General features: G+C 44.5%; 1 protein-coding gene across 1 annotated transcript; it reads right to left on the bottom strand.

The window, feature by feature from the left end:
• Positions 1 to 3,495: 3,495 nt before the first annotated feature.
• TEX30 (testis expressed 30) lies at positions 3,496 to 11,577 on the bottom strand. Its single transcript, XM_051632129.1, has 5 exons — positions 11,425 to 11,577; positions 8,107 to 8,337; positions 6,783 to 6,834; positions 5,070 to 5,275; positions 3,496 to 3,870 (listed from the first exon to the last, which is right to left on the bottom strand). Exons 1-5 carry the CDS (start codon positions 11,440 to 11,442, stop codon positions 3,697 to 3,699), a joined length of 681 nt encoding a protein of 226 aa, XP_051488089.1. The 5' UTR covers positions 11,443 to 11,577; the 3' UTR covers positions 3,496 to 3,696.
• Positions 11,578 to 12,039: the final 462 nt, after the last annotated feature.

Below are 12,039 nucleotides of genomic sequence, written 5' to 3'. Positions count from 1 at the left end.
GTTTATAATGTAACTTTTTAACCTGAAGGAAAAGCACAGTGCTATTGGACACATTAGGAATATTAGACAAAGGTGTTGTCACCGTTTGACTCAGGTCCAACAATGCTCTCCATCCCCTCCCCCTCCCACCCAGGTAGGGAAAGAGAGAGAGAAAAAGAGAGAGACTTGGCTGGATTGAAAACTAAACTACACAGCTTTAATTAAACACTAATGATATAAGAAAATATATACAGTTATACACAGATTTGTTCAGGTATGTGCAAGAGCCTCTCGCCTCCCTCTACCCCCAGCAACTCCCACCACACTCCCCTGAGCTGGAACAGTCCCGAGAAATCCCGGAGCTGCTGCTGGAGAAAGTGTAGAGTGATGAGGGCCAGGAGAGCTCAAGCCTAAGGGTCGATGGTGCTGGATGGACAGAGTCCTCCCCGGATGCCAGCCATGGACAGAAGAGAAGGGAAGAAGAAGCAGGAAGGAAGTTGTCGTCTGTGATCTCTGACCTTCCTCTGAGCTTACGTAGATATATGGAATGGAATATCTCTGGCCAGTTTTGCTGTCTGTCTAACTCAGCCTCCTATGGGGGGGTCACAGATCTCCCCGTAGTGTCTGGGCCGGCAGAGTGAAGGTGCGACCTTGAAGACCCAGCAGTTAGAAAAACATTCCAATGTCTTATCAGCCTAGCTAGAACAGAATGTTGCTAGTTAAAAGAAAGCTCACTGAAGAAAGAAAAAATAAGTAGAAGGAAAATTGGCTTCATCCTGGCTCAAACCAGGACAGGTGTTAAGATCCATGCAGTTTTTTCATGGATGCTTTTCCTGTGAAACTCTCTCTTTGGCAATATGAAAAGAATTAAGTAGCATGGAGCAGTGACTACTGAATCTAAACTCCTTGTCTCTCCTGCCTGGCTCACCAATAATTGTCATGGTTTGGGCCCAACATGACAACAAAGGAACAGCCCTGTGGCCGCTCACTCAACTGCCCCCACACACATGCTCTGGGATGAGGAGGACAAAGCTCCTGGGTTGAGACAAAGGACAAGGAGGGTTCTTCACCGATTAAAGTCCCGGGCAAAACAGACTCATCTTGGGGAAAAAAAATAATAATTTAATTTCACACTAATGAAACACACACAGGACACAGACAACACACAGAGCAGGGCTTGCATATGTTACCCCACCCCTGCCTTCTTCCCGGGCCCAAAATCACTTTGTTCCCAGTTTCTCTCCCTCCTTCCCCCCAGCAGCACAGGGGGACAGGGGATGGGGTTTAGAGTCAGTTCACAGGCTGGTGGTTCTTGCCACTCCTTCCTCCTCAGGAAGAAGGATTCCTTGCAGTCCTTCCCTGCTTCCCCACGGGGTCCCTCCCATGGGAGAGAGTCCTCCATGAACCTCTCCTTCATGAGTCCTTCCCACGAGGTCTGGAGCTGCTCCAGCCTGGGCTTCCCACAGAGTCACAGGCTCCTTCGGGAACAGCCACCTCCCCTGGCGCTGGGGTCTTCTAAAGCTGCGCAGAGTCCACAGGCAGCAAATCCTCTGGCCACAAAATCCAAGTCCAGTGGCCAAGTTCACGCCTCCTGGCGCCCTCAGGGAATGTTCCACCACGTTCCTCCATGAGTGCAGGAGGACAGCTGCCATCTCGCCATGGGTTGCAGGGAAGCTTCTGCTTGGGCACCTTCTTCCTCACCAACCACCAGCACAGCTCTCACTCTCCAGCACAGCTCTTCTCCCCCTCTGCTAGCTCTCCTCAGGTGTTGTATCAGTTCTTTTGTATGTTAAACACAAAGGCACATCTATTGTCCCTCTAATGGCTCCCTGGCTGGGTTTGGAGCAGGGGGAGCTTCTCAGCTTGGCCCTTCCCCCGCTACCAAAGAATCCACCAAACCAAATCAGAACATCATTCTCTCACAAGTCTAGTCTATTTTTAAAATACCTGTTTTCCACTAATAATAAGTAATTCAGCTGTTACTGTCTCAGTGTATCAACATCATCTGAAAATGATTGATAGGTGGATTTAAAGTCAAGTCTAAAGTCATCAAATTATCAAGATGGCACATATGCTTCCAGTCCAAAGGGAGGTTTTATTTCCTCTAACACAGTCAATTAAGAATTCACATCTTTATTTTCTGTGCAGTCATTTAGATGTGTGCTATGCTTAGCAAATAACATTACTGCTGGGAGATGACCATTTTTGAGGCATCTTGTGAGAAGCAACAGAGGAATATTGTATCTGATTTTTAACTTTCACTTGCCTTTTACTACAATAAAAGCAAGCCTAAGGAATGGTTTGCTTGATCATATGGTAAACAATATGTCATAATTTAAGTATACCAAGCTAGAGTCTTAAATAGATCTGTTCTACAATACAGTGCCCAAATAAAGCTATCTGATGTAAGCTCCTGACCAAACCATCGTAACAATCCTCTCAGCTCACCAGGGATGACCTGGTGCAAGTTTCAGCAGCTTTGCACTGTCACAACAGCTCCTCCCAAGGCCAGCCTCCAGGCTCAAGCTGCCTGCTCACCTTCAACTGGTCACACTGTAGCTGCAAGCAACAAGCCATAAGATGCAGAATGACCAAAGCAGGTTTTAGGGAACTCTTGGCAGTGGAGATGAGACCACCTTCTCATGAGACAAACCAAGATGCTTGTCTCAGGACTAACTAGCCATTTCATCTCAGAGGTCATGATTCAGCTGACACTTGCTGACAAGTTGGCTGAAAGCAATTAATCTATTTCTCTAACCTTTGGTTATACCAGCAGGTTGGTTACTCATAGCCCACAGCAGCTGCAAGGGCACACCAAGTGTTTCATCCACTCTGCAACATCACAGCTCAGTTGAAGACCAGAGTTCCTCCTGCTGATGGGTAATGAGGTCCAGAACCTCACCTGCCTCTTCTAAGCCCTTCTGACAGAAAGCAACATGTCATACCTGCTCCCTCCTCCAAGAGTCCAAGAGTTATAAACATAATTTGTCTCTTACAAGTTTTTCTTTAGTAGTTTTCCATGCCTATCTGTCCAAAGGGCCTTTGTGATGAGTCCTTTATGCAAGGGAAGTTATTGGAGGGTGACGTTTCAAAACTAAACCTTTCTCTTTGCTCCACACGCACAACCATGCCTGCATTACCTCTGCCCTTTCCCCCACCCTCCCCCCACAGGCTGAGACTGGCTCCTTAGGGCAGTGAGACTGTAAATGACAAGATTCCTCTCCCTGCATCACTGGCTTTGAAGCACACTGGAGTGCCAGGGTACAGCACCAAGGCCAAGTAGTACAACCTATGCGGGCCAGCCTCAGAGGACGTGATTCTACAAATCAGTAGGTTGACATTTCCATCAAGTATAGCCTTGGTAATATACTCAGAATGAAAAGCATCTCAAGATTTGCTGTCAAAATCAAACTATATTATTTCAAGTATGTTACTTCAAGTATCAGTCAAAAGCATTTTCATGTTAATGCAGAGCAGGAAGTATACAGCTACTTGCACAGAAACACAGACATGGTATCAAATATTTGGTGAATTTTATGTTCTTTCTTTTAAAAGTTCTTTATTGTTTTGCATATTTTTTTCATTCACACGTTTTATTTGCATTTACACTTAGACCTCTGAAAGGGTCTTTAAAAAAATACGTCTCTTAGAAATAAAAAATTCTAATTTGCTGCATGTAGGAAAAGCTAAATTAAGACACAGCTTAAACGCTGCAAATTATTTTTGCCCCAGTTCAAAATTCTCTCTAAGCCAGGAAAAAACTTGAGCATTTATTTCTTCCATGATATCGTCTGCTGTCCGTCCTTTGACTGCCATCCCATGGTTTGCTTTATCAACCCAATGGATTTTTTTAGGGGCTTTCATTTTGCTTGCCACATCTTCCAGCAATTGCTACAGAGAAAATAAGAAGGAAAAAGCTGGAGAATCAACTGCTACAAACTGTGCAATTCCTAGATAACCTCCCCTTTTCCTTGTGCAACACGTAATAGGCAGCTCTCAAAAACAAAATGGATGTGCATACACGTTAAAAACACGTTGACAAAGATACCATGATACTGTGTTCAGTAATGATATTTGCTCAAAGGTTCACCCTCACTCAAACACAAAATAGAAGAAAATTAGAACATAAAAACTGCAAAGGTCACAACACTGTGCAGGCTCCTTCCCCATGAAGGGAAAATGACAAATGCTTTTACTGCCAGAGGATAGTACTAGAAATAAAATTACAGGACTTCTTATGTCAGATTTGTCTACAAGTGGCAGAGTAGTAATATTCCCTAGAGATTAGCTTTGATTCCTTTAAACTTCATCAGCAAACAGATCTAAGAACCATCTCAGAAAGTCTTGAAGATTTCCCCGCTAAGAGGGCACTCAAAAGATCTGCTGGTTATAGCTTGACTTATTTTGGTGACAACTCCTCACAAAAGCATTATGACTCCTTAGAAACTGTCCAAGCATGGAAAATGCCTATTGGACGCAGTCCCAAATTCAAGCTGAATTGTTCAAGAACAAGAGATAACAATTTGCAAAAAAACCAAGGCAGAAACCCCCTTTATTCTGGTCTCTGCACACCTGTCCTTCATCTCTACAAAAATACCGCTTTCTACCACAGAAATTGGACTTGTGGGTAGAACTGCTTTGCTAGAATTTGTCACAAAAATGTGACCCACGTGGACTGGTAGCACAGCACAGTGTTTATGTTTTGTAACCTGTAACAGCTAACACAAATGAACAAATAGCTCGCTCTTTCCATAGCCCGCTTTTAATTGGACAACCTTATCCTACCCAAAAAGACAGAACATTGAAATTAACAGTATTTTAGTGACCCAAAGATGAGTTTGCTTGGATCAAGCACGAGGCAGAAGTTTTAAGCACCAAAATAAACCACCTCTAGGCTTCTTTATGTCAATTAAGTTTCCTACCCGAGGCTTCCTTCAGAAGATATACTTTTATTTATACATATATATGTATATATAGAGAGAAGGTTGTTAATGAAAGTCACAGCTGTACATAACAATACAGACATCACTCAGACCCATTCCTATCCCTCCAGACTGCCCCTTCATTGCAGGATTTACAAGAGTACTCACTTTTTCACACATCTCATCTGCTGACCCTGAGACAAACAGCACCGGACACCTGATAGATAATAAATCTTCATCTCGGAGCTTGGACTGAAATTTTGGTCGATGCAATGGGTAAGATAAACACACTAGACCTTGAATGAAGTCATCATCATCCTCCTGGCTAAGTTGCCTTATCACAGATGCAGCAGCTCGTGAGCCCATGGAACGGCCTTTCTCCCATGTTAAAATAAAAGAGAGTATCTGCTGTCACCTCATCTACATTCTGTTCAAGTAAACAACTACTAAAAACAATCCAACTGAGTGTATTTCAGCCTACCAGTAGTGCAAGATGCTAGGAATGCTTTTCATTTACTTCATGAAAAATATTAATCCTAATTTCAGCTTTTTCCTGCTGAAAGTCTGCTATAAGTCTGGTTATATTATGTGTTCACATTCCCATTTAAATAAGAAGGGGACAAAAAAAAAAAAAAAGATAAATGAGAGAAACTGAGAGGAATAACAGCCTGTCCTGGGGATAGGAGGAAGAGAAGGACAGGTCCTTTCCCAGACTTTAGAAATTCCAGAGAGCAACACTATTATTTTGTATCATTTTTTAATGCAACCTTAATCTGCTCAATTTGAAAATTAAGTCTGTGCCTTATTCCCAAAAAGAAATCCAGCAAGTGTTTTTGCACACTCAAACTTGAGCCTAAAAGTAAAAATAGAAGGGGGAAAAAAAATGAAAATTAAAGTGTGAACTTGTAGCATGAGGTCAGTCAGTAACAGTAAGGGGATATCAAAATATCTCCTCAAAGAAGAGGCATATGAGCTGACAATGCTCTGTAATTGAGTGCTAGAAGTGGCTGGTTCCAGTTGGATTAACTTGCATCAGCACAGATTTGGTTTCGCTTAGTCAGAGAACAGTCAGGGTTTCCCCGTATCAAGTTATCACACTAATCACACCCATCTACTTCCCTTTTACATATAACTGATTTTCTACGTGCTACTAGTTTTTTTCTACCAAAACCTGCTTTGGCAAAATGGTTTTCCCTTTACCAGTAACTAGAATTCTTCAAGAACCACAGTTAATTAGTACACATGGGTTATCAGAAAACTCATGCTCTGTCACTTAAAAGTGACAAGAAAGTTTTCTCCCAAAGCACCTGGAAAACATGGTACGTTGCTCTTTCTTTCCTGCTTCTGTAGATAAATCTGTTGAATCAGGAGAAGGATGAAAAGTTCTAGACAGCCATGGCTCCAAGGAGATGTGGTGAAAGCTGCAGGCTGGATGTCCCCATCTGAGACCTGAGAAGCAGTGCTGCTAGAGCCAGCCGTGAGAGAGCTGAGCTGTGCACCCACCAGCCACAGCGCTGGTGGCTGGTGACAGTCAGACACCTGATTGCATATCTGTAAGTGGGCTTGGCACCTACATCCCCATGACAGTCCATGGACTGCTAATCCATTAAAGAAGATTACAGAGCATTCAACTCCTTGCAAAGGAGATGCTCCCAACAGATAGCTGAATTTCTCTCCCTAGGCAATACTGACTAGTGGGAGTTTATTCAGCTTGTTCCCATGTTAGACAGCAAGCTCAGATACCTCAGACTGAAATCTGTCACCCAACTCTGTCTTCTCACTTCTTACCAAGGTGGGACAGACTTAAAAAATGGAATAATTGCAAATTGCTATCGTTAGTGGCAGTATAAGGGAGAAAAGTATAGGTAATAAAACAAATACCTGCAAGGAAGACACCCAAAAGCTTATATTCATCAGAAAGCTTTAAGTATTCCTAAAGAAAGATGATAAAGAGAAATATTACAAGTCAGAACAAGGGCAGCTAAGAGGCAGGGTGGTTTTTTTTGTTTGTAGGTACTAAACACAAAATGCAAAGCTCTTTCAGCACTGCAGATTAAACAAAGAACAGATATATACAAGTTGCTATCTTGCTTTTTTCATGCAAATGACTTCATAACATTTTGCAGTAATAACATAATAAACATAAGCAAACTCATATTAGTTCTCAGCAAGTCTAAAATTACAGGTGCCCTATCAAGTTACCAATATATAAATGGTTACTGTGTATCAATTCAGTTCTAGTAACAGACCGTGTGCACTTTTCTTAGCCCATCCAAATGCAAAATAAGGGAGCAAAAATGTCTTTCACTGAGGCTGAGGTCACATATTTACAATGAAATTTTAAGACATACAGCCTGACAGAAAGATAAAATTGAGCAACACATTTTTCAGTTTTTAGGAGAGAACTAATCAGATGCTATCTTAGCAGAGGCCTTTCCATTTCCTTTACACAGCATAATAATATAAGCTCACTAAAACATTTTGCTTCTTCAGAAAGGAATGGATAACCAATCCTCATTAAAGCTAGCAAAGTCTAACTTCAAGTTAATCACAATGACATAATGCAAATTAATTCCTTAAGAACTGGACTTAGCTGCCCTATAAAAGGTTCTAGGGCTCCTATATGCTACTCCGAATCTCTTTTGCTTCAGCTCCTCCTATGACCCAGAGTCCCCAACTCTTTTCCCCAAAGTCTTGGTCTCCCAGCTGCCAACCCTCAGAGGTCCAGCACAATTCCCAGGTCAGCTTCTTTCCTCTCAAAACTGCTCCCAAGGCTGTATGCCTTAATCATCTGCCCCTCACCAAGCCCTCCCAGAACATCTTCCTCTTGTTTCTATCCTGAATATTTAATTTGTTTTCTAGCCATTTTTCCACAAAACATCCTTGCTTTCCTTACATCCTTTTCTCATGTTTTTCTCTCCCTGAAATCAAACCCACATATTTACTGCAGCTGTTCTGGCTATTGCCCTATAAAAATTGCTGTTGCTGTTTCTGCACATGGGCAGTGCACCATTCAGCTAATCATAATTTCTAATTTTCCCATTGCTGCTTTAGTAATAGCTAGTGGTAAATGAAGAAAACCAAGAGCACAAAGGATCTGTTTTTTTCATTGGTTTTGGTTAGGTTTGTTGCGGTTTTTTTGTTTTGTTTTGAATCCTGTGCACCCCATGGATCTAAGCTTTGGCATAATTCGGTCACTTCTTACCACAACTGTTTTGAAGGCCTTAGTCCTATAAGCAATATTAAGGCCTTTGCAAGTAAACCGCAGGCACAGAAGTCCATGGGATGCAAGATAAGCTGCCAAAGACACCAAGTGAGGGAAATTCGTATCTCCTCCAGCTCCATGGGTAAGAATCACTCCATATGTTGATTTCTTCTCTGGGACAGAAAAGATCGCATCAAGGTATTTGTTTCCAAAAGGTATTTTCACTTTAACCTAGAAATGAAACAAAAAAAACTCCATAATAAAAACAAAATTTAAAATAAAAATAAATAAAGCAAGCATGTTCCCAGTCTACACATTATGATGAAGAAAAAGCAGACAAGAGAGAAACCAAAATTGCAAGTTTACTTTTATTTATTCTGTTTAAGAGTATTAAATGAGTAACTCTACTTCTTTTCCATGCAGTAATATTCAAGTCACTTTATTGCTCACACCTTACTTTCACCAGGAGAAAACAAGGCATCCCTAGCTTAAAAGGATGCTTCAAGACATAAATTGGGATGCTTCTTATCTTCTCTCTCTGTATCTCTCTCTATTTGAGAGCTAACTGTGATACTGGACTTGAAAATCAAGTCTTCCATAATACGAAAGATTAACTCTTCTGTAAGACTTAGAAATAAATAGGAAGTAAGGACTCTTCTATAGTGGGAAAAGTATTTTTATCTCCCATCTCTCACATAAAAGAGTTAAGCAAGCCCTTAAGCATTTATTACAATCAAATTACTTTGAGTCTGTAGAGTCATATGGAGTATATAGGATTAAGAGAACACCATGCTGGCAGCACCTGTTTAATGCTGTAACTATGGGATCCATATACAAGCTTCATTACATCATTACAGAGGAAAAAGACAAAACAAAAGAGTATTATGAAAAATGCCATAAGAAAAAAAAACAACAGGAATTTGTCTTTTCCTTAAGTGTTCAATAATAACTGACAGACATGTCACAAGATGCATATTTCAAGCATTTGTATAATTGATATTCCAAGATAAGCAAGGCACTACTCTCTAACCAGCAGCCTGAACCACAGAAATATAAGACATGAAGACACAGCCCAGCAACCATTTCCAAATTAGGCAGTGGTAACCACCAGTAGAGTGGCAGCCTTCCTATAGTCAAAGACTGAACTTTCCCCAAGGACAGCAGACGGACTGCACAGGTTCAGACAAAGCCAGCTTCAGGCTGGCAGAGGGTCTCCAGGGGTGACAGACATCTGGAGGAGCTGAATGAGACTCAAGTCCAGCTGACACTGAACTGAATGAAAGGGAACAAGGAAGCACATGTGCCCCTGTAGGTGCTGCAGCTTCTGAAAACAAAGAGGAAAACATCCCAGGGGAAGATGGAACACTACTTCACATCACCGCTGGCTCTCCTTGGCAGTGGTCCTACAGAGGCACTGCACAGGGAAGGAGGAGGTTGTCAGGAGCCTCATGGAGCTATTACAGGCATTGCCCAGCTGAAAGGGGTGAAAGATGCCAGTAGTGTTGGAAGATAACTCAGAAATGCAGTGATGTGGTTATTTTGTGTAAAATTTACTCAGTATATATATACACAAATTAAAATTGCAGTCAGAGAGACACACAATTAGTACCACAGCCAGTACTGAGCAAGAACATCCTGCAGCAACTAGGCCATGAAGAAGGCAATTAATCAAGAGGTTTAGAGAGTATTTCATGTAAATCACCAACTTGGCAGAGAAAACTCGAGGTCTATATGGATAATTGTACCTAGGAATGCAGGAGGTGATAAAGAAGAACCAGAAACAAGAAGATTAATGGATAAACCAGTCTTGGGCAGTTGAAATTGTAGAAGTTGCGACCTTGTGTCCTTTAGATGAACCTAGCTCATTATAATGTCATTACAATACTAAAAACTACACCCCCAGGTCTAACAGACCCCTGCCCAGGTGAAGACCCTTCCCCTGAGCATACGTGATAGCAGAAATAGTGATGTAACCATATTATATGTTAATCACTAACCAATCAGTATAAGGAGGATGTACTTGGAAACATTAAAAATCTGGTTTGGTGCGCTTGATTTGTGGGAAGGCCCCGAGCACCCAGCTTTGTGCAAACCTCCAATAAATATCTCTTTCCTAAACACAGTCCCTTTGTCTGCATTTCAGGAGCTATCTTAAGAATGGTAACACTAGGATGGCAGTCCGAGCTGTGGGACAGCCAGGCCCGTGTGTAGAGAAGGCAGAAGAACTGCCAGAGTAGCTGCTTCCCGACTACCAGGCCATGGCTCAGTGCAGACACCAGGCCAGACAGGGCTCAGCTGGCCAACAGCCTTGTGCACCCCTCTCCCGGGAAGGCAGAGGCAGCAGCACACCCACCCCACCCCGCTTTCCAAGCTCTGGAGGTTCCTCAGAGGGGAAAGGCAGTTCCCAGAGCCTGCAGCACCTCGCATACCCGAAAGGAGAAACAGACCCATGGACCATCCAGGCCGTTGCTCCACCAGCAGCAGCAGCTGCTGGGCCAGACCAAGCCCTGCAGCCTCCCCGGAGTGATGCAGGTTATGAACTGAAATAAATAATTTTTGTGTGGAAAATCACACAAGAGAAAGGGACATGTAGAATAAAAACAGAACTTGGAAAACGGCTAAGACAATGAGAGTTACAGGAAAACACATCCCTAGTAGTCAACAACCCGTCCTCGAGGAACAGGCCTGCAAGACAGATGAAAGGGATGAAAAGGATAATCCCACAATTTATCTTGGTGTGAGAATATTTACAGCCCTGGGTGCTAGGTAGAAAACACTGACTAACTGGACATATTCACATATTGTTAGCACACCATTAGCATACTAACATACCCCTCGCCCACCCCCCCATCCCCCCCCCATAGGCTCGAGGGACCCCTAACAAAAAGCCCCCTACCCTCTGAGCATGCCTGGTGACGTTTTTAAGCACTGCCACCTTAGACGGAAGTGAAGAACGTTCACCGGCCGTGTATATAATTAAAGTCATTTCCCGTGCTTCTGTGCCCCAAAGTAGCCCCTGCATTCCGGGAAGCTGAGCTTGCTTTCTGGAATACCACCCGGCCCCCTTGCTCCTGGGAAACACAGCAAGTATCTCGGCTCTGTGTGCGGATCGACTTGTTACCCAGCGGGTGACAACAAGAGCCCCCGGGGGCGGCCCCCGTGCCAAGGGAACCCTCGGGGCTCCCCCGGCCAGGCTGGGCCCGAGGGCTGCCGCCCCTCCCCGCCGCCGCCGCCTTCCGCTGGCCCCGGGCCCGCCGCCGAGGAGGAGGAGGAGGAGGGCTGGGGAGGTTAGGAAGGGGAGGACGAGGGCGGCCATACCTCTCCCTGCCCGCTCATGGCCCTCCCGGGCGTCCGGCGAGTGACAGCTCCGCGCTCGGGTCGCCGCCCCGCGGGGGGGGCTGCCCGCTTGGCCCGTGGGTGGGCGCAGCGGAGCGGGTGGGAGGGACCGGGCTGCGTGGCCTCAGGAGGGCCCGGTGCGGCGGTTCGTCCCGCCGCGGGAGGGTGGGTGCGGGGCGGGGAGCCCGGGCTGGGGGTGTGCAGGGGCCCGTGGAGCTGCGCTGTGTGGTGGTGCGGAGGTTTGCAGCTGGGAGGTTCCGTGCTTCTTTAAGTAAAAGCGAAACGGGTTTTGTCCCTCTGACCAAGGAGACCGGCCTTGTTTGGCCGGAGTGCCTCAAAAGGCGTCAACGCAGGACAAGGCTGAATGAGAAGAAAAAAAAAAGATACCGCACAGAACGCTGGTGGAATCCGACTTCCAGGTCCTCGTGTGACGATTCTGGCTGTAATGCAGACTGTGGATAATGGGGCTACAGGAGAAGGTTCAGTCGGCGGGCAGTGCAGTCCGGTGTCCTCTCGGCAAACTGCCCCCTCAGCCTCTTCCGCACCTGCAGGGAGGGGGTCCCCGCAGCTCCCTGGGGGTGCGGTTCACAGACCCAC

Source organism: Apus apus, chromosome 1 (genome assembly GCF_020740795.1).
Source record: "Apus apus isolate bApuApu2 chromosome 1, bApuApu2.pri.cur, whole genome shotgun sequence".
In the NCBI taxonomy this organism is placed as follows: Eukaryota; Metazoa; Chordata; class Aves; order Apodiformes; family Apodidae; genus Apus; species Apus apus.
The sequence above is the reverse complement of the archived record's forward strand: the minus strand, read 5'-3'. Positions and strand labels throughout refer to the sequence as shown.